General features: G+C 39.0%; 3 protein-coding genes and 2 long non-coding RNA genes across 12 annotated transcripts; 1 reads left to right on the top strand and 4 right to left on the bottom strand.

The window, feature by feature from the left end:
• Positions 1 to 1,286: 1,286 nt before the first annotated feature.
• Positions 1,287 to 6,722, bottom strand: l(3)72Dn (UTP4 small subunit processome component l(3)72Dn). Its single transcript, XM_076525679.1, is given in 5 exon segments — positions 1,287 to 6,029; positions 6,031 to 6,150; positions 6,411 to 6,551; positions 6,553 to 6,595; positions 6,703 to 6,722. Coding segments are annotated over 5 exon segments (558 nt in total). The 3' UTR covers positions 1,287 to 5,795.
• Positions 6,723 to 6,963: 241 nt separating this feature from the next.
• Positions 6,964 to 8,119, bottom strand: LOC117217473 (uncharacterized). The gene is made up of 2 exons (XR_013034525.1): positions 7,865 to 8,119; positions 6,964 to 7,788 (listed from the first exon to the last, which is right to left on the bottom strand). It is a non-coding gene; the product is annotated as an uncharacterized LOC117217473 (long non-coding RNA).
• Positions 8,120 to 8,980: 861 nt separating this feature from the next.
• Lfg (Glutamate NMDA receptor-associated protein 1 lifeguard) lies at positions 8,981 to 13,277 on the top strand. Of its 5 annotated transcripts, XM_033465030.2 has the most exons (7): positions 8,983 to 9,222; positions 9,404 to 9,560; positions 10,845 to 10,903; positions 11,485 to 11,568; positions 11,636 to 11,795; positions 11,869 to 12,139; positions 12,219 to 13,277. In XM_033465030.2, the coding sequence occupies exons 3-7, from the start codon at positions 10,861 to 10,863 to the stop codon at positions 12,576 to 12,578; spliced, it is 918 nt and encodes a 305-aa protein (XP_033320921.2). In that variant the 5' UTR covers positions 8,983 to 9,222; positions 9,404 to 9,560; positions 10,845 to 10,860; the 3' UTR covers positions 12,579 to 13,277. The 5 variants fall into 5 exon arrangements, with proteins under 5 accessions (XP_033320923.2, XP_033320920.2, XP_033320921.2 ...); XM_033465029.2 differs by lacking the exon at positions 9,404 to 9,560 and having other exon boundaries at positions 8,982 to 9,222; positions 10,833 to 10,903; XM_033465028.2 differs by lacking the exon at positions 9,404 to 9,560 and having other exon boundaries at positions 8,984 to 9,222.
• Positions 13,278 to 13,479: 202 nt separating this feature from the next.
• Positions 13,480 to 16,344, bottom strand: Rab10 (RAS oncogene family member Rab10). 3 transcript variants are annotated; one of them, XM_033465033.2, is made up of 6 exons: positions 16,192 to 16,344; positions 15,389 to 15,926; positions 14,783 to 14,843; positions 14,589 to 14,727; positions 14,420 to 14,509; positions 13,480 to 14,341 (listed from the first exon to the last, which is right to left on the bottom strand). In XM_033465033.2, exons 2-6 carry the CDS (start codon positions 15,513 to 15,515, stop codon positions 14,156 to 14,158), a joined length of 603 nt encoding a protein of 200 aa, XP_033320924.1. In that variant the 5' UTR covers positions 15,516 to 15,926; positions 16,192 to 16,344; the 3' UTR covers positions 13,480 to 14,155. The 3 variants fall into 3 exon arrangements, with proteins under 3 accessions (XP_033320924.1, XP_076381932.1, XP_033320925.1); XM_076525817.1 differs by having other exon boundaries at positions 15,389 to 15,568; positions 16,192 to 16,303; XM_033465034.2 differs by lacking the exon at positions 16,192 to 16,344 and having other exon boundaries at positions 15,389 to 16,024.
• Positions 16,345 to 17,577: 1,233 nt separating this feature from the next.
• On the bottom strand, positions 17,578 to 18,631 carry LOC117217472 (uncharacterized). Of its 2 annotated transcripts, XR_004489564.2 has the most exons (3): positions 18,072 to 18,617; positions 17,870 to 17,981; positions 17,578 to 17,811 (listed from the first exon to the last, which is right to left on the bottom strand). It is a non-coding gene; the product is annotated as an uncharacterized LOC117217472 (long non-coding RNA). The 2 variants fall into 2 exon arrangements; XR_004489563.2 differs by having other exon boundaries at positions 17,870 to 18,631.
• Positions 18,632 to 21,155: the final 2,524 nt, after the last annotated feature.

Raw genomic sequence — 21,155 nt, 5'->3', positions numbered from 1 at the left:
GGGAGAAAGGAATTATACGTACAATGCTGGACAAAAAAATAAGATGCTCTATTTTTTAATTGCTGTAACTTAAGTGCAAGACCAACAAAAATGACTAAAAATGACACTAAATACTTGCTTGCGCAAAGCCTGGTCCTTGAAAGGAACACATCCTACCGTGGCTTCATCCAGAATCATGGAAACGGAATCATTCGAACGGCTGCCAAATTATTTCTAACGCGATTAAAGTAATCCGAACCGAATTTCTTCCCCGCGGACGAACGTTTGACCAAAACAACAGTGAATTACAGGAGAAAGGAATTATACGTACAATGCTGGACAAAAGAATAAGACGCCTGACGTATTTCCTAATTGCTTTAACTTAAGTGCAAGACCAACAAAAATGACTAAAAATGACACTAAATACTTGCTTGCGCAAAGCCTGGTCCTTGAAAGGAACACACCCTGCCGTGGCTTCATTCGGAATCATCGAAACGGAATCATTCGAATGGCTCGTGAACCGTCACCGGCGGCTTCCTTTCGAGTCCGTGCAGCGAGCCGTTGAATAATCCCGACGAAATGTTATATTTATAGGAAGCCGACGGTCGCTCGTCGCGATTCACGCCGCGTAAAAATGACTCCGCTCATTACCATCGTAACAATTAATTACGCGGTCAGTTGGGGCTTGGAACGGGGGGGAACGAGGGAACGGGGAGCGGGCATTTGTACCTCTGTTGGGTCATTTTCCCGGCGGTTCGACGTCGGATCGCCGTTTTTTTTCCCCCGACGCCCACGGTCTGCGTATTCGCCGGTCACCGAACGGAGGGAAACGAATGCAGAACAATATTTCTCGGTGCCGGCGCGTCGGCTGCCGATAAATACGGACTTCGCGCGTACAGCGAGGAGCGCCCTACCGGTTTTGCGGTATCTCGAACGGCTTAATGGCACTGTTAACTGCCGTATTATTTAACGGGGATTTATGCATTGCAGTCTGCCGATTAAAACACTACGGCGGTCGGCGCGGGCCGGGAGGGGAGGACAGGTGCAGGGAAAGGTCGTGCGATATAGTGTGGGATTATGGGGATCGACAGGTTGAAAACGAGTTTTCTGCAGCGGCATTGCAATGAGCACACACCGTATATTATCGAATATTTTCGTTCGCTTATGATCTATCACGGATTCGTGTTGAACAAAGAATCTGACAACGGACTTATGCTTTCGCGATTGTCGAAGAAATTCGAGCGCTTCTTAAATCCCTCGCCGTACCATATTCATCCTAGTTATGATGACCAATAAAAAAATTAGAAGAAGAAACAAATTTGTATTTATTCTCTATCTACATTTCCTTGAATACTTGAATATTGTGGCGAAAGGGACAGAATTTTATTCCAACTTGAAAGAACGGAATAACATTCATACGTAACAGTTTATTATTTGAAATCTCCGTTAGGGTTAAATCGATTCATTTTGACCGTATAAAATACGAAAGCTCATTGGAGTAACTGAATTTTTGTAATTTATACAATAAAATCGAATCCGGTCGGTCCGACCTCGCGGTATTTCACGAAAAATCAATACCAACTTGGCAAATCCCTTGGGAACGAGGATGAAACTGTACAATCGGATGAGAAATTTCCAAATTAAATTGTTGCGCATTGCGAAGACGGCGCCCCTACGTAAGAAATAATAGTAACAATTAGAGCAACCGGTACACCTTAACGCCCCCCCCCCCCACCCCGCATCCACCGTCGAACAGTGCGCCGAGTGTTCCTTATCTCGCTCGTACAAATTCGTCGCGAGTGAATCACCGATAGCGCATTATCAGCTGGTACCAGCTACCTCGTAATCGCTCGAGCATGCCCCTTGATCCGGAACAATATGCCGGTACAACGGTTCCTGGCGTCTTTTGTTCGGGAACACATATTCTATTAAAGTTCCCGGAACATTTCCAGCGACCGCTTGTCTACGGGGATCCCAGAATTTTCCCTGAATGCAGAAGAACGCCGGTCGCTCCCTATATATACCGGCGTTGAAGGGAACAATTCTAAGGTCGCGCGATAACACACCTCGTTGTCTGCGAGGCGGGTCGAATCGGGGGAGTGGCGGGGAGGGGGGGGGAAGGGGGTAGGTGGTGGTTGCGGTGATGGTGGCGGCGGTGGCGTGGATAGGAAGGAAGACGGTAGACTCGTGCGTCATCCACGTCACGATCGCTGCCAATGGGATCTCGGATCCAGCGGCGATGCTATTGAGGATTTGCATCTCTTGCCTGCTGCGACGAATGCAGGAGGAAGCTCGGGTTCGTGAGCCGGTGCGACGAAAACGATGGGAAATCCGGTTGGTATATACCGTATAGGTATGCTGGTGGAAGGCTAGATGCGACAAGGAGGACAACGTTATAGGTGGAACACGATAGCGTCGGCTAGAACGGGCTGGAAGATCTCGCGGAGCGCCGGGGACAGAAAGAGAGGCGGGAAGAGAGAGAGAAAGGGAGAGACAGATAGGTACCGAGAGAAACGGAGCATGGTCGATGTGTCTAGCCTAGCCCGGTTGGCTGGTTGGCTGGCTGGCTGGCTGGTTGGCTGGCTGGTTCGGGTGGCTGGATGAACCAGGGACCGTCTAGCTTGCGTCTGCCCCGCACAAACTCGGCATTATCTATACGTCTAGACACCCCTGCGCCACCGAGAGAAGACCATAGCGGTTTGGCGCTCCGCTTGTAATTTACAGCGTGCCCCACCGTGTCTCTACATCTACGATCCCGCAAATTTCTCTCTGCAGCCCCTGTCCCTTTGCTCCCTGTCCTCCCTCCCTTTTGTCCGTCTTTCTCCTCTCCTTTCACCTGGCTCTTTTCCACGCCACCCCATTGACCTTCGTCCCCGTGCATATGTAGCCGGGCAGACGCGTTCCTTGCCGGCGAGGAGGATCGTCCCGAATCGCCACCGTGCCGCCTCGTTCTGCGCCGAGCGACAACGATCGGAACGATCCTCGCAATCGTCGAGCACGCCGCGCCGGGGACAAAGTGGTCTCCCCGGTGTCTCTAGACGGCCGCAAGCACCGCCGCGGGATGGATGATCGATCGGCACGAAACACTCAGAGGCTGAGGATGCACACGGAAGTGGCGCGGCAACACGCGAATCACTGCGGGAATTCCTCCGAACATGCTGCCCCCGCCCCTCCCCTCCCCTCTCGCCCCAGCCGCGATGTTGATGAAGCTCGCGTGCGGGACGCGGCCACTTCAGATATCACCGGCGCGGCGCGGCGCAGCGGTGTACGCGCGATCGAGGGGATCGCTGATAGGCCACGTGAAAAGGGAAGCAGGCGTCAATTGGTATACACGGGTATACACGGCCACGCGTGAAGAGAGTGCGAATATTGGTATCGTGATAACGACATGGCGAAGAGCGGGGAGACCGAGGGGGGAGGGGGGGGAGGGCAGAACAGAGAGAGGATGCGCAACCCCTCGCGTGTCCGAAAGTACGTGGGCTCTCCCCCTGGGCCGCGTTATCTCCCGAACGGGTAGCGTATATCGACGATCTTTCGGTGATTAATTCCAGCTGTTGGTGCCAGGAGGCTCCGGCCAATTGAATCTCTCACGTCAAGGCTTGCTCCGTTGCCTTTTATCCCTTCGGCCGGCTCGCGTTTCCTCGATGATGGCTTTCCGAGGAAGAGGACGCCGCCGTGTAAATAATAGATCCCGTTTAATCGGCTTATCGTGTCGGGGACAGGTGAAGAGGGAGCCCGGGGCGGTACGGCGGCAAGCCCGTTGTCCACTTTTCCTTGCGAACTTCCCAGGTACGGCGGAGAATAAAGTTTCGGCCCGTTTCCCGGAGCCCGGCCAGGTGCATAACGCGCGCAACCTTCGAATTTCCAGAACGCAATTTTCCCAAAGGAATCGGTCCACGCTAATGCAAGAGTGGTTGCGGAGAGGAGAGTCGGATAAAAGGAGGCGGGATAAAGGACGGCCAGATGGAGGGATCGATGGAAGAAGGAAGAGGGTAAAACCGACGGAGAGCCCGGGCACTAGTGGCGACGGAGTTTGAGGGTTGAACGAGCTGACGCTTTAAGCGATGTAAGTTACAGAAACTACGCTTCCGACCGGTCTCGGGCGCAGATTAGTCGTAATCTCGGCACATTGCACTCTACAGCCGTTTCCATCCCCCGAGCACCCCCTCCCAGCCGACCTCACAACTACAAAGGTTTCCAAACCGTTACCTTCTCGCCGAACCAAGACGAACGTTCCGGGGCGCACCTAAATTCACGTACACGTGCATCGGCGCCAAGCGACAGACTGTACTTGCCGCGGTATCGCCGCTTTGATTATTTCCTGCAGGCTTAAACCGAGACGTCTACGCCTTCGTAGCCACGAGTTACAACTGCGCCGGAGATTAAACGCTTCTCGGTTTATAGCCCGCCAGGGTCTTTAGGCTCGGTTTACGTGGCTCGATGGGATTTTCCGCGGTAACTCGCCTCCCTTTTATGCAGCTGTTACTGCAAATCGATAGTCCGCCGATCCTGTCTGCCACTTGCCCCGGAAACTCCGTGGATGCGTGACCACCTGACAGTCGCTTCTTCCGACGACGATATTGAATTATGCCAGCACCCCGAAAGACTTCCGAATCAAAGTTTCTGTAACCTTCTTCACCGGATGCGTTATTCATACACGGGTGTCGAGGGCTTGATAGATTACTGTTTGTTTGGCCGGGAAGGGGGGGGGGGCAATATTTCATCAATGGGAAGGAGTTTTGTCCTTCGGAGGTGAGACAGACTATGGCAACAAAGATATCGAACAAACCGCGAAGAACAACGAGGGTGCAGTCTAGTTTTCGATGTCTCGCAAATACATTGTTAGATTTTACACTTCTTCTCAGTTTCTTGCCAGCGATTCAGAAAAGATGGCGGACAGAAAATAAGTCAAGGTTGAGGATAGGAAGGCCGGCGAGACGGTAAGATCGCACGAGGAGTGCGGTGATTTTCGACAAGATTTGACGCGTGCAACCCGTTCGTTTGTCGTTTGCGTATAACAGGGGTGGTCAAACTTTCGATCGCTATGGGTGACCTGTTTTTTTAAATTATAGACGGCGGTCTGCCAACATCGTGTGTGTTAAGTGATCATAAGAAAAGTAGCAATTTAGAGCAAAATATAAGTTTAAATTAAAAATTTAAAATCAGATAGGTGTATAGAAATTTTGGTTAATGATATTGTGGAATTTTAACAAAGAAATCACTTTATACATAATTGACCTTTGAAGAACGAACATCTAACTTGGTGAATTCTTTAAAAAAGTACTGCGAACAGATTCGGGGTAAAGGAGCGAGAATGGAGAGGATTCACCACTCGAATTTTAATGTGTCCCGGTGTCGTTGACCGTAGGTGCTGGCCAAAGAATGCAGAAAGAAGGGACTTCCGGCAGACACCTTCGAACGCAAACCACCGGAAGATGCGATTAAACGCTCGCCGATTCCCCTAAAACCGTCGCCGGCCATTCCCAGAACGACATCCGGGATGGTGGGTCTGCGTTCATTCGGCCCCGAATACAATCTTAAATTCGCATTAACTAGAAGGTGCACAATTACCGGTTTGTTGACAAATATTGTTCATTGTCATTCCGAACACTGCATAGGACAATTAAACCTTCATGAAACCCGTGATGTGAAATGGGACAACCTACCCGATCGATTGAGCGTTGACTAGATTTATAGGTAATAAGAGTATTATATTAAAATGTTTGAAATTAGAAAGACAGGAGAATAATAACTTAGAATACGTAACCAACATACGTATCGTACACAGCTAAAAAGTATAAACTAAAAGTACATAACTAATAAACCAGATGCTGCAAACAGTGTGAACAACGTTTCTCTTTACTTCGATTCCCTAATCCGTTTAAATGGACAATCGAAATTATTTTATGCTTCCTGAGAATTTGAAAAGTTTGGTGAGACTCCCAGCTCGGGATGTAAGCTTCTTTCGCTTCTTTGTCCGGGAGCTCGTTCGACTTATTGATCACGTACACCGTCGAGTCGTCGTGCGTTACTATAACGTTCTCGTTTTTGCGGATCGAAGATTATGTTCGTTATGGGGAAGAGCCACGCCACCCATTGCTTCGGCAGACGGCTTTGGAAATTGTTAAAATATTTCGTATACTGCCTCTATAGAAAGTTCTACTTGACGAACTGAAATAAAAACCGGGAATTGAGTGCTAGAGATGATTACCGATAAAGCGGGACGTTTTACGATTTTTAATTTTGTTCGTGGTGTGATATTGGAAGGGAGTTATAGCAGTAATCTAGCGCAGTCTCATGGAAGACAGAAAATGCTGTGGATAGATTAGACGTTTTTTTTATGGACTGCTGGAATTAATTCGTCATTTTACGAAGCTGGATTATTTCGCTGAAATTCCTTAGTATTTTACAGTTGACCTCATTTTTCTTACCTTGTGATCAGAATACGCGACGATCGAGTTCAGAGTGTCGTTCTGTACAGACATGGCTGTTGGAAGATAATTATACTTAAGCAGCAACCGTGCTACAAGGGTGTCTGTGCTCAGTTTCTCTAAAATTATATATAGTGTATATAATAGCAATTACGCCTTGACGATCGGCGCAAAGAAAATATTTGCTGTCAAAGGAGAAACAAATCAGTCCAACGTTTACAATAGATCCCTTTTCCGCATGGAAAGAACTAAGATACCTTAAATGCTTCTTTTCTATTTTATATAGCGTCACAGTATTCCTCTTTCAGTCATTGTTAATCGTCACGTATAATTTACCGTTTGGACTGAATAATATTTCTTACAGCCTAGATGTAGAAATGCCGAAATCATTCTTCAACAATTACGTCTCTTCATCTACAACATCAAAATTGAGAAATCTAACATGACTCGTCTGCTTGTTTCCAATTATAGTAATTTTATCAACTTTTCTTTTAGGTGATGTATTATACGAGGAGAGATCTGGAGAGACTGTAACAGAACTGAGCCTTCACAATTCAACGAAATTTGTGTATCTGAACAGAATAGACTTTCTACAAATAGTGATTATTGATTAATTATGTGAGATTTTCATCTTCACTGACTAAATATATTTCCCATCTACATCCACATGAGCTCTCACATCATTGGCAAAGATCTTTCAATTCTTTTCACCCATTGTGGTTTCTCAGTAGAGTATACCATTATTTCACAAAAACTTGGAACTATAGGATCAACGCCAGCGCAATATACAATGTTCACATTATGGGTTAATGTAACAGCTAATATGTCTGCAGTATGGCTTTCGTGTAATTCAATTAAGGTGCCCTTGTGAGGATCCCAAAATGATAAACAGCCACGTAAATCTCCAGAAACTATAACATTATCATCTGTAACTGCTAAACACCATATAATAGTTTCTTTTTTAACGACTTTCTTATACGTTGTTATCTTGCAAATTGCAAACCCGATGAACCTTCCAAACCCTAATTGTATCTACAAATCCAATGGAAATCATTTCTCCTGTATTGTCCCATTTGATGCAAAGAATCCTTTTCTTCTGTTTATCAAAAATTCTTCCATATATCAAAGCATTGATTACAGTAAATGAATCAATATATCTATTCTCTGTACGAACAGCTAAGCAAGTTTCTCATAATTAAGATCCATGCACTAAGCAGTATCTCCTGTGACTGCTTTCTCGTTTTTAATTGATAATGTCGTTAAATTGTATCCTATTATCATTCCATGAAGACCTGTTGAAGTTTTTTAACGTCCAGCTATTGTACATTCCACAAAAAATGCATTTCCAACATTCGAGATTTCAATGGAATTATTATTTCTGTAAAAAAGTTTATAGAACATTTAATACAGTTGTATTTAATGTGCCAGCTTCGTACGTGTACACAAAAACTAACCTCACCAGCGCTATCTTGTTTTCAATTCATAAACAAACAAGTTATAGAAGGAGGCTCAAAAATATAGAAATTAATGTTATGTATTTGGGATATTGTATACAACAGTTTTGTTAATGTAATTGCACGATCTTGTAGGAAAATGCTTAGGAGAAATAATAGAAAAGAACCCCGCATGTAGCGGGGTTACGCTTCCACTTTTCGCTACCACGCAACTTGCGTTTGTGGAATATCCCTAGAGAATTTCACATCCCTAGATGTCTCCTACAAGCTATTTTGTATTTATATACATATGTTACTTACATATGTATTTAATATACACTAGAAAGCATTCATATTCATTTATGAAATTGAATAAGATAAATTTTCAAGCTTAGTACAAATCATCTATTATGCAATACATAGATGATAACGTCATACAAGTACGTGAACGTTAATTAACAGGTGTTAAAACATGGCGACGTAGTTATTCTGGTTTTACTATAGGAAAAGATTGTTATATGTCAATACGTACATATATGTTATCACGTCAATAAAATTCGTGACTCATCTGCGTAGGATTTCTGTATTGACATTACCAAAATATTAAAATAAATGCAATTATGTAAATACGCTGAAAATGGTAACGTACGTGTGTCAACCCTTTACAATAGTACTCTTATGTTTCTGTTATGAACATCTCTTAGTAATGTTAAAATAACCTGGCTGTACTATATAAATCCGCTTATTGGGAATCCCCACAGTTATCATGGTTAATCAGTATAATCTTATAAACATTTTTGAGAAGTAATCAAATCATACACTTCATTTTGGAACGATATACATAACGTAATACATATGTTGTAATTACATATAATCATACGTATATTAGATATTAATTGTATTATAGTATAGCTCATGAAAGTAACATAATATATCTATCTAATATTATGCTGATATATCGTATAATTATTAGTAGCATTTAAGCGTTTCATTGGAGAATATTTTTAACATTCCAAAATCATTATCTGCGCTCCAATAATATTTCTTAACGTTAAATTGCAGAACGATGCAAACGCATCGCGCAAGCGCTCTGTAGACTGACGTAAAACTTCCCACATTCAACTCAACCTATTTAATATCGGCAGAGAGGTCTCTGGTATCTGCTATTTCGTTGCTCGCCTAAGATTTTCAGTCGAAGGTTGATGAGTCCAGTAACTGTGACATCTCTGTGCTACATTACGAACGTACAATTCTCGTATACATATACCATATTGTATTAGTAGACGTGATCCACTGTGTAAACTCGGCAAACTAATTATCATTTTAAGCGTATCCGATCAACCCGCGGTTTCAAGATCTTAAAGCGCTCTTTTAAAGAGGTAAATAATTGCCATCTTTTACTCATTATTATCGATTGTAACCATTTCTAGAAAGTGCGCATGACGCATCGAATTGACTTGCACAGATAACAATCTGTTTTTCTGTCAAATATCGTAATGTTCTGCTTCACCAATTATACTACTAATTCTTTAACTATAATGTTCTGCTATGCTATTGCAGAAAAGATTATTTTTCTGGAACATGGCAGCGCAGTTCGGAAAATGTCCGCTGTGAAGTTTTAATCCGATTAGCTGTTTTTCCGAGAACCATGACATCGTTCTGTTTACTATGTATTGCAATGCTATAATTTGCTGACCGAAACAACTTATTAATCATTGTAGGTATTCAAATTTACAGCAAAAAAACATAATTGCGGCATCTCATCGATGAGAAGATGAAATTGTGCTCAATCTAACGTAACTTGATGGCTTTCAATGTTTTTTATTATACTTCTTTTTCCACTGGTATATAGTATATGATGAGAGAAACACATCTGTGTACTGTGTACTTATGTTCCTAATAACGGATAATATTTATTTCTAACAGCAATATTAAATTACAGGCGATATCAATGTATTAAATTAATACTTAGAGATAATTGTGAATTGGTGTTCTTTAAGTGTATTTTCATTTGATATTAATTTTCTGAAAAGACGAAATCTTGTATTTGTATTTATGTTCAATTGTACTGCTTACGTATATATCTAGTTGTAAGCATTTACATGGATTTATGTCAGATCAACCACATGTTAGGGTATTTATAAATATGAATACAAGTCTTTTCAGGTTAGCTCAGGTTTGAATTTAACAATTTCAGGTATGTACTTGCATCTCTGATATCTAAAATGATGTAGGCAGGTCTGTACATTCAGATAAGATTAAAATCAAATGAGTCAAATTCTTAGATTTAAAGAATATTGCCCATTCATAACCATCAATATGAATCATTCATAACAATCAAATCTTTGATCTTTTTAAATGGGAATATTCCATTAACACGTTCGTCACCACGTCACCCATATCTGGGTGACGGATATGCTTCTGTGGGGTTCCTATATATGGGTGACGCTCTTCTTGTTCAAATTAAATAAGATTTTCAGTTGGATTTTCAAAAGGAATATAAATATGAACTGAAATATAAATATAAGATGTACAACACGCGTTAATGCAATTTTTGCTTTTTGAGAATAAAAAAATCTCTGATGTGCATCTCAGAAAAAGTATGTTTCATGACTAAATGAAGGATCTGGGATAATTGCAGTGACATCCCTCGTAGTCCTCTAATTGAAAAGCTTATCGCTTTCACCACTTTGGAACTAATATAATTTTATAATGTATCAAAGGCTCTGTAACATTAGATTGCTGACAACGCACGGGCTTACTCAAGTTGTATCGTTCTTACGATGGTGCTGGGTGACGAATGTGTTAAAGAAAAGATTTTACTTCTAAGTCGTATTAATATATTGACACGTCTATATATTTTAATGCCCTCTAAAATATTATTAAATGTAATTGATATTGTAATAAATTACATGTAAATCAAATGTTATTATATCATAATTTAAAGGTTGCTGATACATTTTTTAACATTAATTTGTTATAATAATAGATTATTTTTCAGCTAGAGAAAATACAAAATGGCAACTTGGCAGTCTGCTCCAGGATACCCACCACCACAAGGTTCTAATTTTTTATTTTATATGTTCAAAATATCTTTAATATCATTTATGCTTCTAATATATGCAGCAGAATGTTTAGCAAACTGTAAATATTATGATGCTTATTTCAAGTGACAATCATCGTTCTTAACCATCTACGAGTGTGTGGACACTTCAGTCATAATTTATAATCATTAACAGCAAATAATTAGTCTGTGGATTTTATGCATTTATGACAAAAAGTGATAAGTTATTTAAGAAACTGTACATATTAGAAAAATTTAAGGAAATTATTGTTACATTATTAACAAAATATTTAAATTGCTAAAGGAAGAATTACATTTTCAATTTATTTCTATACCATAGAATTGACTTGGAAAATTTTTATTTTGCATAAAAATCTGCAATCTACTAATAATGCACTTATAATATTCACATATTTACACAGAAGGGATTGTGACCAATGCTATTAATAACTTTCATGCTATATTACTAATCAGTGGCTGTTATTAGAGCACAAGAGTTTGTAGAAATTAATGCTTATGTTAGAGAACAGAATTCATTCCAGAATAATGTTTTATCCATTAAATATTGATTGTGCAGGTTATCCTCAACCAAATCCTGGCTATCCACCTCAAGACGGGTTTAATCCAGGATATCCACCTCCATACGGGACAATCCCACCAGGTTGGCATACTTTTTATTCTAATGAAAGTAGATGATATCTACAATACCTGTATGTATTTTGTTGCAGCACCTGGATTTGTTCCTCCTCCAAATCAAATACCAACACAAGGTGGGTTTTCAGCACATCCAAGCATGTATGATACAAATTATGCAGAAGATCCTACACAACATGATTTGTGTAAAGGATTTGATTTCAATGATAAATCAATTAGGCGTGGATTCATAAGGTTCGTATAATGTCATGTTTCTTAAAGTTCCTGGCAAACTGTCTTGAATTGTAACATTATGTACATTTTTCAGAAAAGTGTATAGTATACTGATGTCACAGCTTCTGATTACGGTGGGAATAATAGCATTATTCCTTTATCATGAACCAACGAAGCTTTGGGTGCGACACCATACAGAAATATTTTGGATTTGTTTTGCAGTTACAATTGTTCTGATCATATGCATGGCTTGTTGTGCAGATGTTAGACGAAAGTCTCCAATGAATTTCATATTTCTGTTCTTATTCACGTTAGCAGAAAGTGTATTATTAGGTACAGCTGCCTCCACGTACAATTCTGAAGAGGTAATATATGAAAGAGAAAAATATAAACATAAAATTGTTCAATTTCTTGAACGTATTATACAGTTTTAAATGTTTATAGGTTATACTGGCCGTTGGAATTACTGCAGCTGTTTGTTTTGCACTGACGTTATTTGCATTCCAAACGAAAATCGATTTCACTGGATTATCTAGTTTTCTTTTCGTCGCGTTGGTTATTCTTATGCTTTTTGGAATAATCACAATTTTCTGGCATGGACCAATTGTAAGATTAGTTTATGCATCGGTCGGGGCTTTGCTCTTTTGTATTTACTTAATTTACGACACGCAAATAATGCTTGGTGGTGAACACAAGTATGCAATTTCTCCGGAGGAGTATATCTTCGCGGCATTGAATCTTTACTTAGATGTTATTAACATCTTCATTTACATTTTAACTATTATTGGAACATCACGTGATTAAATATTGTAATATATAATGGTGTTGGCAGTCGTTGGGATTAATCTTTAACGTGAAATGCTTTTATTCATTATTATTCTGTTTTGACTCTCTTTGCTTGTTTAATTCAGAGAGTATTGCAGACGAATAATTGAGATCTAAAAAATAATTGAACAGCATGTATTGCGCGTTAATTTCTACAAAATAATAGCTTTTACACGATTTCAAATTATTGCTATCACAAAAAGCGTAGAAAAATCAATATCTTGAAGTATGACTCCTAGTCTTGTAAATCAAATAAAGTAATTCCTATGCTTACCTTGAGAGGCAAGCTAATTGTTATTTATAGTTGATAGTATAAATAAGATTTTGATGAATGTGACAGCAGTATGAATACGTGTATCCTTCTTTGTTTCGTTTGTATTGTATACTATTTAAAGAAGTATTATTATTCATGTATATTAAATCTCCCTGGATTCTATAAAACATCTTTTCGGGATATAAATATATCTTTTTGTACGATCTTGTTACACAAGGAAGTTCTTCATATCCAGCACATGATTGATTTACATGATATGTTTCAATGTTTATATTCGCAATAGTGACACATGTATAAGTGTAAACAACTATAAATGTAAACTAAACATGTATTTACATGTAATGTATATTTCAAAATAGGCAATGCCATTGATAATATTTAAATAAAGAAATTCCAAAGTGTAAGTGGATATTTATATTTTTCTCTTATGAATATTTAAAACAGTTATTGAATATCTACGATTTTATGTAATTTTTCCAATGGTTACTATTGGATGTATTGATGTATTATACATTGTCACAAAAAATTCTGCAGTGACAATATTACCTACATAATTATACATCACTATACATACGCTTATTGTGTGGGACATAAGGAGACGAGTGCTTGAAAATTGTGAATATTTTTATATTTGTAGTAAATTAGTCTTACACAAATAGGATAAAAGCTCTTGATCTTAAGCTTTCAGATTTAACTTAAAATGTAAATAAGCATATATAGTGCAATGTCGGTATGAAAAAGCATTCAATGTTCACATAGATTTTTTTAAGTTTAAAAGCCCACATTCATTCTCACTCTTCTCAATATGGTAACAAATTGCAGCCTCATAGCAAATAAATTGTTCCTAGTTAACTTTGTTCGTGCAACAATGCATGGAGTTTCATATGGAAAACAAAGCTCCATCAGCAGTACTTATTATCGATTTCTTATATTATTTATAAAAACTCTGATAGAGCTTCAATGTTTGTATACATGCAATAAACATATCCATAAGTACAATTGTATAAGTGACAAACAGCATTTATGTTCCACCCTCTGAAACCCAGATCTAGTTAAAAACTTCACCTTTCAAACGAGAGATGTTCCTTTTATACCACGAGTAAAACGTTTTCTCTCAACAGTTATCAAATAAGTTGAATTGAATTTGTTTAGGCAGTGATGTGAAGAGTTTAATTATACTATTATGCTTTAAATTATGCTCTAAATCTATCCACAAATCTATTTTGAGTGGCACGAGCTGATATATAGTTTATTATGCGCCATTAAAATAAATAATATAAAATTAGCAGCACCGATTAGAACTTCTTTCCACTCTTCGATCGACTGTTACTCTATCAGGAGCATCTTGGGGTTCTTTTCCATGTGTTTTTTCCAATATTGCTTCTGCTAATTCACTAAATGCACGATCGATGTTGATGTCTGCCTTTGCAGATGTTTCCATAAATCTGATACCATGCTCTCTTGCTATCTGTAAGGTTACATCAATTTATTCATTTTGAACATTCGTCTGTGAGACATTGTATTTAGCAAGTATTCATTATTTTACCGCTTCTCCTCTTTCTGTGCTGACCACGCGTCTCTCCTCCATATCACTTTTATTTCCTAATATCATTTTTTCTACATCTTCATTCGCATGCTGTAATGGTAAAATGCAGAATACAAAATCTAGTTATTTTCTCTATTTGTACAAAACTCAAATTTTCAATTATACTTACTTCATCAATATTTCTTAACCATTTGACAATATTTTCAAACGTTTTCTCATTAGTAATATCATAAACAAGCATAATACCCATTGCACCCCTATAGTATGATGTAGTAATAGTATGAAATCTTTCTTGACCAGCTGTATCCCTGTAAATAAGTGGATTAAATGATGTTTAAATATATTTAATATTTTATAACTTACCATATTTGTAATTTGATTTTCTTTCCTCTTAACTCGACTGTCTTGATCTTAAAATCGATACCTAAGTAAAGAAAAGGACAACGTATAATATCTGTTTACATTTTTCACATTCACTTGCCATTCAAAAAGCAATAAACTTTAATGCAGACTATATAATTAGTTTTCAAGTAGCATTTCTCATATACTTTCATAGAATTGAGTAATGTTTAATACAATGAGTGATCGGCTACTGTTATTGAATTTCAATTATGTTTGAATAAAAAATCGACAGTTCATGATTAAATTACAATATTTTTTAATTAAATTGACGATTAACGAATGATATTTACAATTAGTAACTGGTAACTCGCAAGTTAATCAACCGATTGAAAATACAATCTTGATTTTTTGACAATTAATCCTTTTTGATCGTAAGCATTGACCAATGAAACAAACAAACAATTTTATGTGATTTATATCGAACTCTGTTTTGATAGAATATTGCAATTTCATCTTGGCAGCATAACCTACTATGCCGAAAGAAATTTCCGCTGTTGGATGATCCGGTTCACGAGTTGCGCTTCTGTTGCGAGCGGCTAGTTAATAATCCATAATTATTTTTCTTACCTATAGTAGAAATGAATGTTGTGGAAAAGGCATCGTCCGAAAACCTGAACAATATACAGGTTTTGCCGACTCCGGAGTCACCGATGAGCAGTAACTTGAACAACAGATCGTACGTCTTTTTCGCCATTTCACTGTTGCTCCGCGTTAACGAGGCGCCGAAGAAAACAAAACGAGTCGAACCTGTGGAGCACGATTCACAGTTTTTCCAGACGATGTTTCGAACATCGAACGCTCTGAACGATTATAGGTTTCAAGGTCGGACGAGGGCGCGTCTCGACGTGCAACGGGGCCTCTTTAACTACGGAAAAACCGGTCACAGGGGCTGACTATTAAAAGACAATACGACGTCACACAACAGACCAGCACGCAGAAGCATCGGGGTAACTTTGCACTTTGCGTCCTGACGGGTCCGAACGAGTCACAAAGTGTATCAGCTAACCAATGATTTCTTGGTACGACCGTTTCATCGTTGTTACAATCGCGAAACTACGCCGGGTTCAACTGCAAATATTCCATCTACCACGGGAGGTCACCACCACTGCAAGAACGATTTTAAATTACCCGGATGTTAGACAGAATGTATACATAAATCAGCACCAAGTTATTGCTTATTTTATCGATTCCGCACTGTTCATTTCTACTTGTACGTAACTGTACTTTGTTTGCTCTGTATCGATGCGTGTCGAAATGAAAACGTCGACGTTCCGCGGCGTTACGTGCTTTTTATTTTGTGCTTGACATCATTGTTGTGTCAATAATAACGTCAATTATATAATAAGAAAACGAATTGTTTGTAACAGTACCTTCAAAAGATTCCTGTGTAATTCCACTAAAAACGGCGATTCATAGCGCCGATTAAATCCTTAACCACATTCAGATATACATAGCGCGATGATGCACGTCGGATATCACATGCATGCATACTATGTGGTAACTACACATATGTATTGTGCATGTGTGCAAGCATCTCTGATGCATCTAGCAACAAGTAAATGAGTCTAATATGCCACGAATCATATACAAGGTGTCTCGTTGAAACTGTTACAAGTTTTTTCGAGTTTCGGAGAAGTATGTATAATAAAATTTCTTTAAAGTTTGTCCAACAATGTTGGTGTAGTTTGTCTGATGTCACTGTTAAGTGACAGAAGCGACGCCTCCATTTTTCTTTTAAATACGTTTCATGTTATTTAAATATTTAATAATCACATGAAGTTGAAAGTTTTATTTCAAGACTGGTACCGGTAAAGAATCTTTCTACTTTTTAATTCGAGAATTTTGATTATTTAAAATTGTCATTATGTTTCATTTCATATTAATCGTAAAAAGGTAATATTACCTCTAATCAAAGCAATTGTATCAATTCATGTAAATGTTTATCTGATGTTCAAATAGTAAAGTATGTATTCTTTTGCACTGATCTTATGCGCAATTAGCTATAATCTGACTCGTTGGATAGTATGTCATTTATCATGTGATCTAGGAACGCGTGGAACTTATAGTAGTATAATAAATACATCTCATTACAAAGAAATATATATAATTAGGTTACTGTAAGCTATCTAGGTAGGTTCTTTTTGTAAGCTATCTATTTGAAAGATCGAAATTACGTTTGCAACAATTTAGCACATACTATCTGGTAAAATTCGAGACTTTTGAGCTTGTAGCTGAAAATTCAGAAGAGATTGCACAACCGATATCATATTTATAATTATAGCAAAATATTATTTTATAAATATCAAAACCTTATTTGCGAAATAGAGGTATTTTTACATCGTTATTCGCATTTTAACTATAAATATTCGCATTTTTACTATAAATATTTTTATCTTCTCATGTAATATGCATAGGATTTAGTAAGTAAACTTTTTTTGAAATATTAATTACATACGGATATTACGTTGTTAAATATATTTGAAATGTTATTTCCATACGTATAATTACTATTTCAAAAAAAGTTTATTTGCTAAATTCTGTATTACATGAGAAGATAAAATTGCCTATAGTTTATTTACTACTTAAAAAATCTATTTTTCCTCAGTTCTGTTTCACAGCCATTAGCTCGATGTAATTATCGATTTCGAATCTGTTGTTACGTCAGCTATGTGAAGTTGTCGTATTGCGTAGGTTATATTAACTTTGTAAGGTAAGATAACATATAGGTATATAAGAGCGTATAGACATAAGACATATTTTATAAGTAAACTTAATTTATTCTATTCATTATAAGAGCGCAAATTAGTATAAATTCATTTGTCTGTTTGAATTTCGCGCCGTTAATTTGGATGGCGCCCACCAGACGTCGCCACGTTTCCATCCGCTTCTTCCACCGCTATCACGCGCCGTATCCTTGGATCTGCAAGCACGCTAAGCCGTAACACTGTCAAGGTCCTGTCTCGAAATTTTCGAGTCCTCGCACATCTCAGCTATATATAAATACATTCTTTTAATAAATATTCAATTAATAGGTAATATATTTATTACCTTTAGTTTCATGCTGTGTTTTAAATTAAGGACGTTGTGAACACCTTTTTCTTTTTCAATAGTTCTTCCTTCTTACTTAAATAATTTTTTATAGTTTATTGAACAGCTTAAACTATGAGATGTTTGCTATCAATTACAAAACTGATCCTCAACTAATAAACACATCCATTATATATTTTAGATGAAATTTTCAAATACTCACATTCACATTTTGTTTTATATTTTCATTTTGTTGTTGAACCGCGCGTGATCTATCAAACCACGAATAAAATAAATTTTCATCTTCCTTTTGGCCGCATTTTAAACACATTTTAGTTCTGCCTCGTGCTCTGCGAGCGCGTACTTTTATCGGTACGTTGGCCGAACGTTACGAATCTTCTTTTCAATTTGTTCGTTTCGTTCGACCAACGTCTAACGACCGCCGATCGTTCTAGCAACGTCGCGATGCTAACGTTTGTGACACATCTACATACGTGCTAGGTTCAGGTCGTGCTCCAAGGCCGACCAAGGCCGAATCATTCTTCCATTTGATTTACATTGGAGTGTTTACATTACGCGCGCCGTGCTCGCGGCGTGCCAGGCCGCCCGGCACCGTCCAAATGTGTTCACACTTGCAGGCAGGCCTGGGCCAGGCTTGCTTCGCCCGTGAGTCACACTTGTATCAAAACAAAGCGGGACGGAACTACGGAAAATTTGCGGGAAAGCATTTTGACTTGACAAAGTATGCAAAAAAGGAATCTATGAAGGCTAGATGGTGGCTCAACTTGTGGTGACCATCTGTGGGTCATAATTCAATAAAATGTTAAGGTTTAAGAAATCGAATACTCGCGGAAAAGTGAACATCGGCGCCATCTATGCACACAACCGTAAACATCGCCTCATCCGCGGTCGAGTCTACTCCTATACCTCGTCCGCGGTCCTTGGATTACACCCAGCAATATCGATAACTGGTATTATAGCTGATGTTACATCAGTGCATTAATTGTGATAAAAATGAAAATGAAAAACTGTTGCTTCAAAGGTAATTTTATAGTGCGAATTAAGATGCACTCAGCCACTTACAACAACGTCTCAAACTCTCGTTAATTAACATTGCATGCATTCGCTACCTTACCAATGTCGAACGGTTTGCTGAACGTAGTTCTGAAATTCTTCGTTCTGAATTGCAGGGAGCGCGATGAAATGCTCCATTTCTAGTAAAATCGGTATTTCAGATTGCGTACCACGAAACCCCATATGGCTGCGAAACGAACTTTGTCAAAATTTCCGATATCCTAATAATCAATTATTCTTACGAAAACTCTACAAGGTATACGAAACCCTTTTCGTCAAGTATATTTAGAGAAGAGGAGGGCAAGTTGATGCAAGAGGGTAAAGTTGAAGATTTGGGAAAGATCTGCGATAGAGGAAAGGATGCGAAGAAACTAAAGAAAAAAAGGAAAGACAATGGTGGGATTCTTTGAACAATAATATATATATTATACTTTAATAAATCAAACATATTTTTTTATTTAGCTTTCATACAAAGATAAATCATTATATCAAATATTTACAAATCGATATTCGATTTTCTGCTTTTCATTGACATATTCGATACCAATTCGATTTAGACGACTGTTATTTTCTTATTTTAATCTTCTTATTTCTGTATTTTGTTACAAGGTCTAAATAAAGCTAAACTCGGAAAATGATCAGTATTAATTTAACAAAATAATATAACAATTAATAGTATAATATAAAATAATATAATATAATAATTAAAATAACAGACTAAACAATATCTGGTAATTGTTCGAGTTGTGTTACAGTGATCGTAAGAATTCTAGAACAGAGAGAAAATTCTGTCTTGTTCTACGGTTATATTTCTAAAATAAAAGATAATCGGATATGCGAGCGACCGCGACCAAAGAAGACCCGACAGATTACGCTATCTGGCGGGATGCTGTGCAAGCACGGGTTTGCGAACGGAGCAATGGCGTAGGCGGCGATCCATGTGATAAATTAATTTTTATAGCTTCGTGGGTGGCGGCTCTTTCTATTGGTCGCTGATCGGGCGCCTCCCACTTCGAACGATGTAACCTTCTCCTGGTTTATTCCACTCAGCTGTGATACCACGATATATACCATTTGTCTCGTTTTCAATGAGCTGGCAAGGGAACGGCGGATGGGTGTAATTGAAATACATTCGCGGATCTCCGATGCTCAACAAAGGCGCAGCCAGCACGATGCGATTTTTAATAATGCATCGCCGTAACGTCGCCTGCGTTTTACAACGCTACTCTGCTCGATGAACACTCCAACATAATTACATAAGGCTCGAAGCAACACGGATCTCGGGATAGCTTTCGTCTTTTTACAGTAAAACAGTTATTGCGTCGCTCGGAAATTTCGTATTGGGCATTCGCAATCTTATCTAAATACGACTGCACTTTTAATGTTGATCAATTGTCTGCAAAGAACATTTTAGTATTCTTACAGATCGCATGTAAAAACATATTTCTGTAACAGCGAGAAATAGATGTCGCTTGACCGAGCGTTCAATTCACCGACGACATCTCCCGTGCAGGCGTTGATGTCTCCGCGGAAACACAGCGATATCGAACATTTGCAACGATCGTTCACGAAATATATGACACGGTATAATAAGGATCGTCTTACGGAAGATTCGATCGGGCTAAACATTTAGCAAAATTATATTTTAATCGTCGCGTACGATACGATCTTTCATTCGACGTTTCTTCCACCGATTCGAGAAAAATGCGATAGAATCGATCGAATTATTAAAAAAAGCTTTTACGTTCGATTACACCGTTCGAACCGTTAATCGCCGATTCCCAGTAACTCAAAGTTACAAACACCCTTTTCCAGATAATTCCGTTGCACGTTCATTATTTGCAATTTTATCGCCGCGGAAATTCGCGTAAAAGTGCGAAAGGCTAGGAACGAGGCAGTAAACGAGGTTTTGCCCGATCACAATCGCGTCCGCGGCGAGACGTCGCGCGGTCCGCCGCGGCGGTTTCTGCTGCGGGCTCGTGCTCGGCGAGCGGCGACGCAAGAAAAAGGCCTTGGCCAATAAAATATCGTGATAAACGACACGGCAGCGCTTTCCACGATTACGTTTACGAGTCGGAGGGCTGCTATACTTACGCGAATCACCGGCGTGGAAGCGTGTCCGTCGCCGCGGCGAGTTTTATAGTGGGCCGCTTTTCCGCACGTGCTTCGGCATCGACGCTAGGGAAATCGGCGGCGTCGCTCGAAACGGCTCATTAAATATAGATGGCTATCC

Source organism: Megalopta genalis, chromosome 12 (assembly GCF_051020955.1).
Source record: "Megalopta genalis isolate 19385.01 chromosome 12, iyMegGena1_principal, whole genome shotgun sequence".
Taxonomy (NCBI): domain Eukaryota; kingdom Metazoa; phylum Arthropoda; class Insecta; order Hymenoptera; family Halictidae; genus Megalopta; species Megalopta genalis.
The sequence above is the reverse complement of the archived record's forward strand: the minus strand, read 5'-3'. Positions and strand labels throughout refer to the sequence as shown.

What these genes read in the sequence shown, in the direction of transcription:
- Lfg (XM_033465029.2), top strand. Translation starts at nt 10,861, where the DNA reads ATGGCAACTTGGCAGTCTGCTCCAGGATACCCACCACCACAAG. An exon ending in AGGATACCCACCACCACAAG is followed by an intron (nt 10,904 to 11,484) that starts GTTCTAATTTTT and finishes TTGATTGTGCAG; the next exon opens with GTTATCCTCAACCAAATCCT. An exon ending in ATTAGGCGTGGATTCATAAG is followed by an intron (nt 11,796 to 11,868) that starts GTTCGTATAATG and finishes TACATTTTTCAG; the next exon opens with AAAAGTGTATAGTATACTGA.
- Rab10 (XM_033465033.2), bottom strand. Translation starts at nt 15,515, where the DNA reads ATGGCGAAAAAGACGTACGATCTGTTGTTCAAGTTACTGCTCATCGGT. An exon ending in AACATTCATTTCTACTATAG is followed by an intron (nt 14,844 to 15,388) that starts GTAAGAAAAATA and finishes TTCTTTACTTAG; the next exon opens with GTATCGATTTTAAGATCAAG. An exon ending in AAAATCAAATTACAAATATG is followed by an intron (nt 14,728 to 14,782) that starts GTAAGTTATAAA and finishes ACTTATTTACAG; the next exon opens with GGATACAGCTGGTCAAGAAA.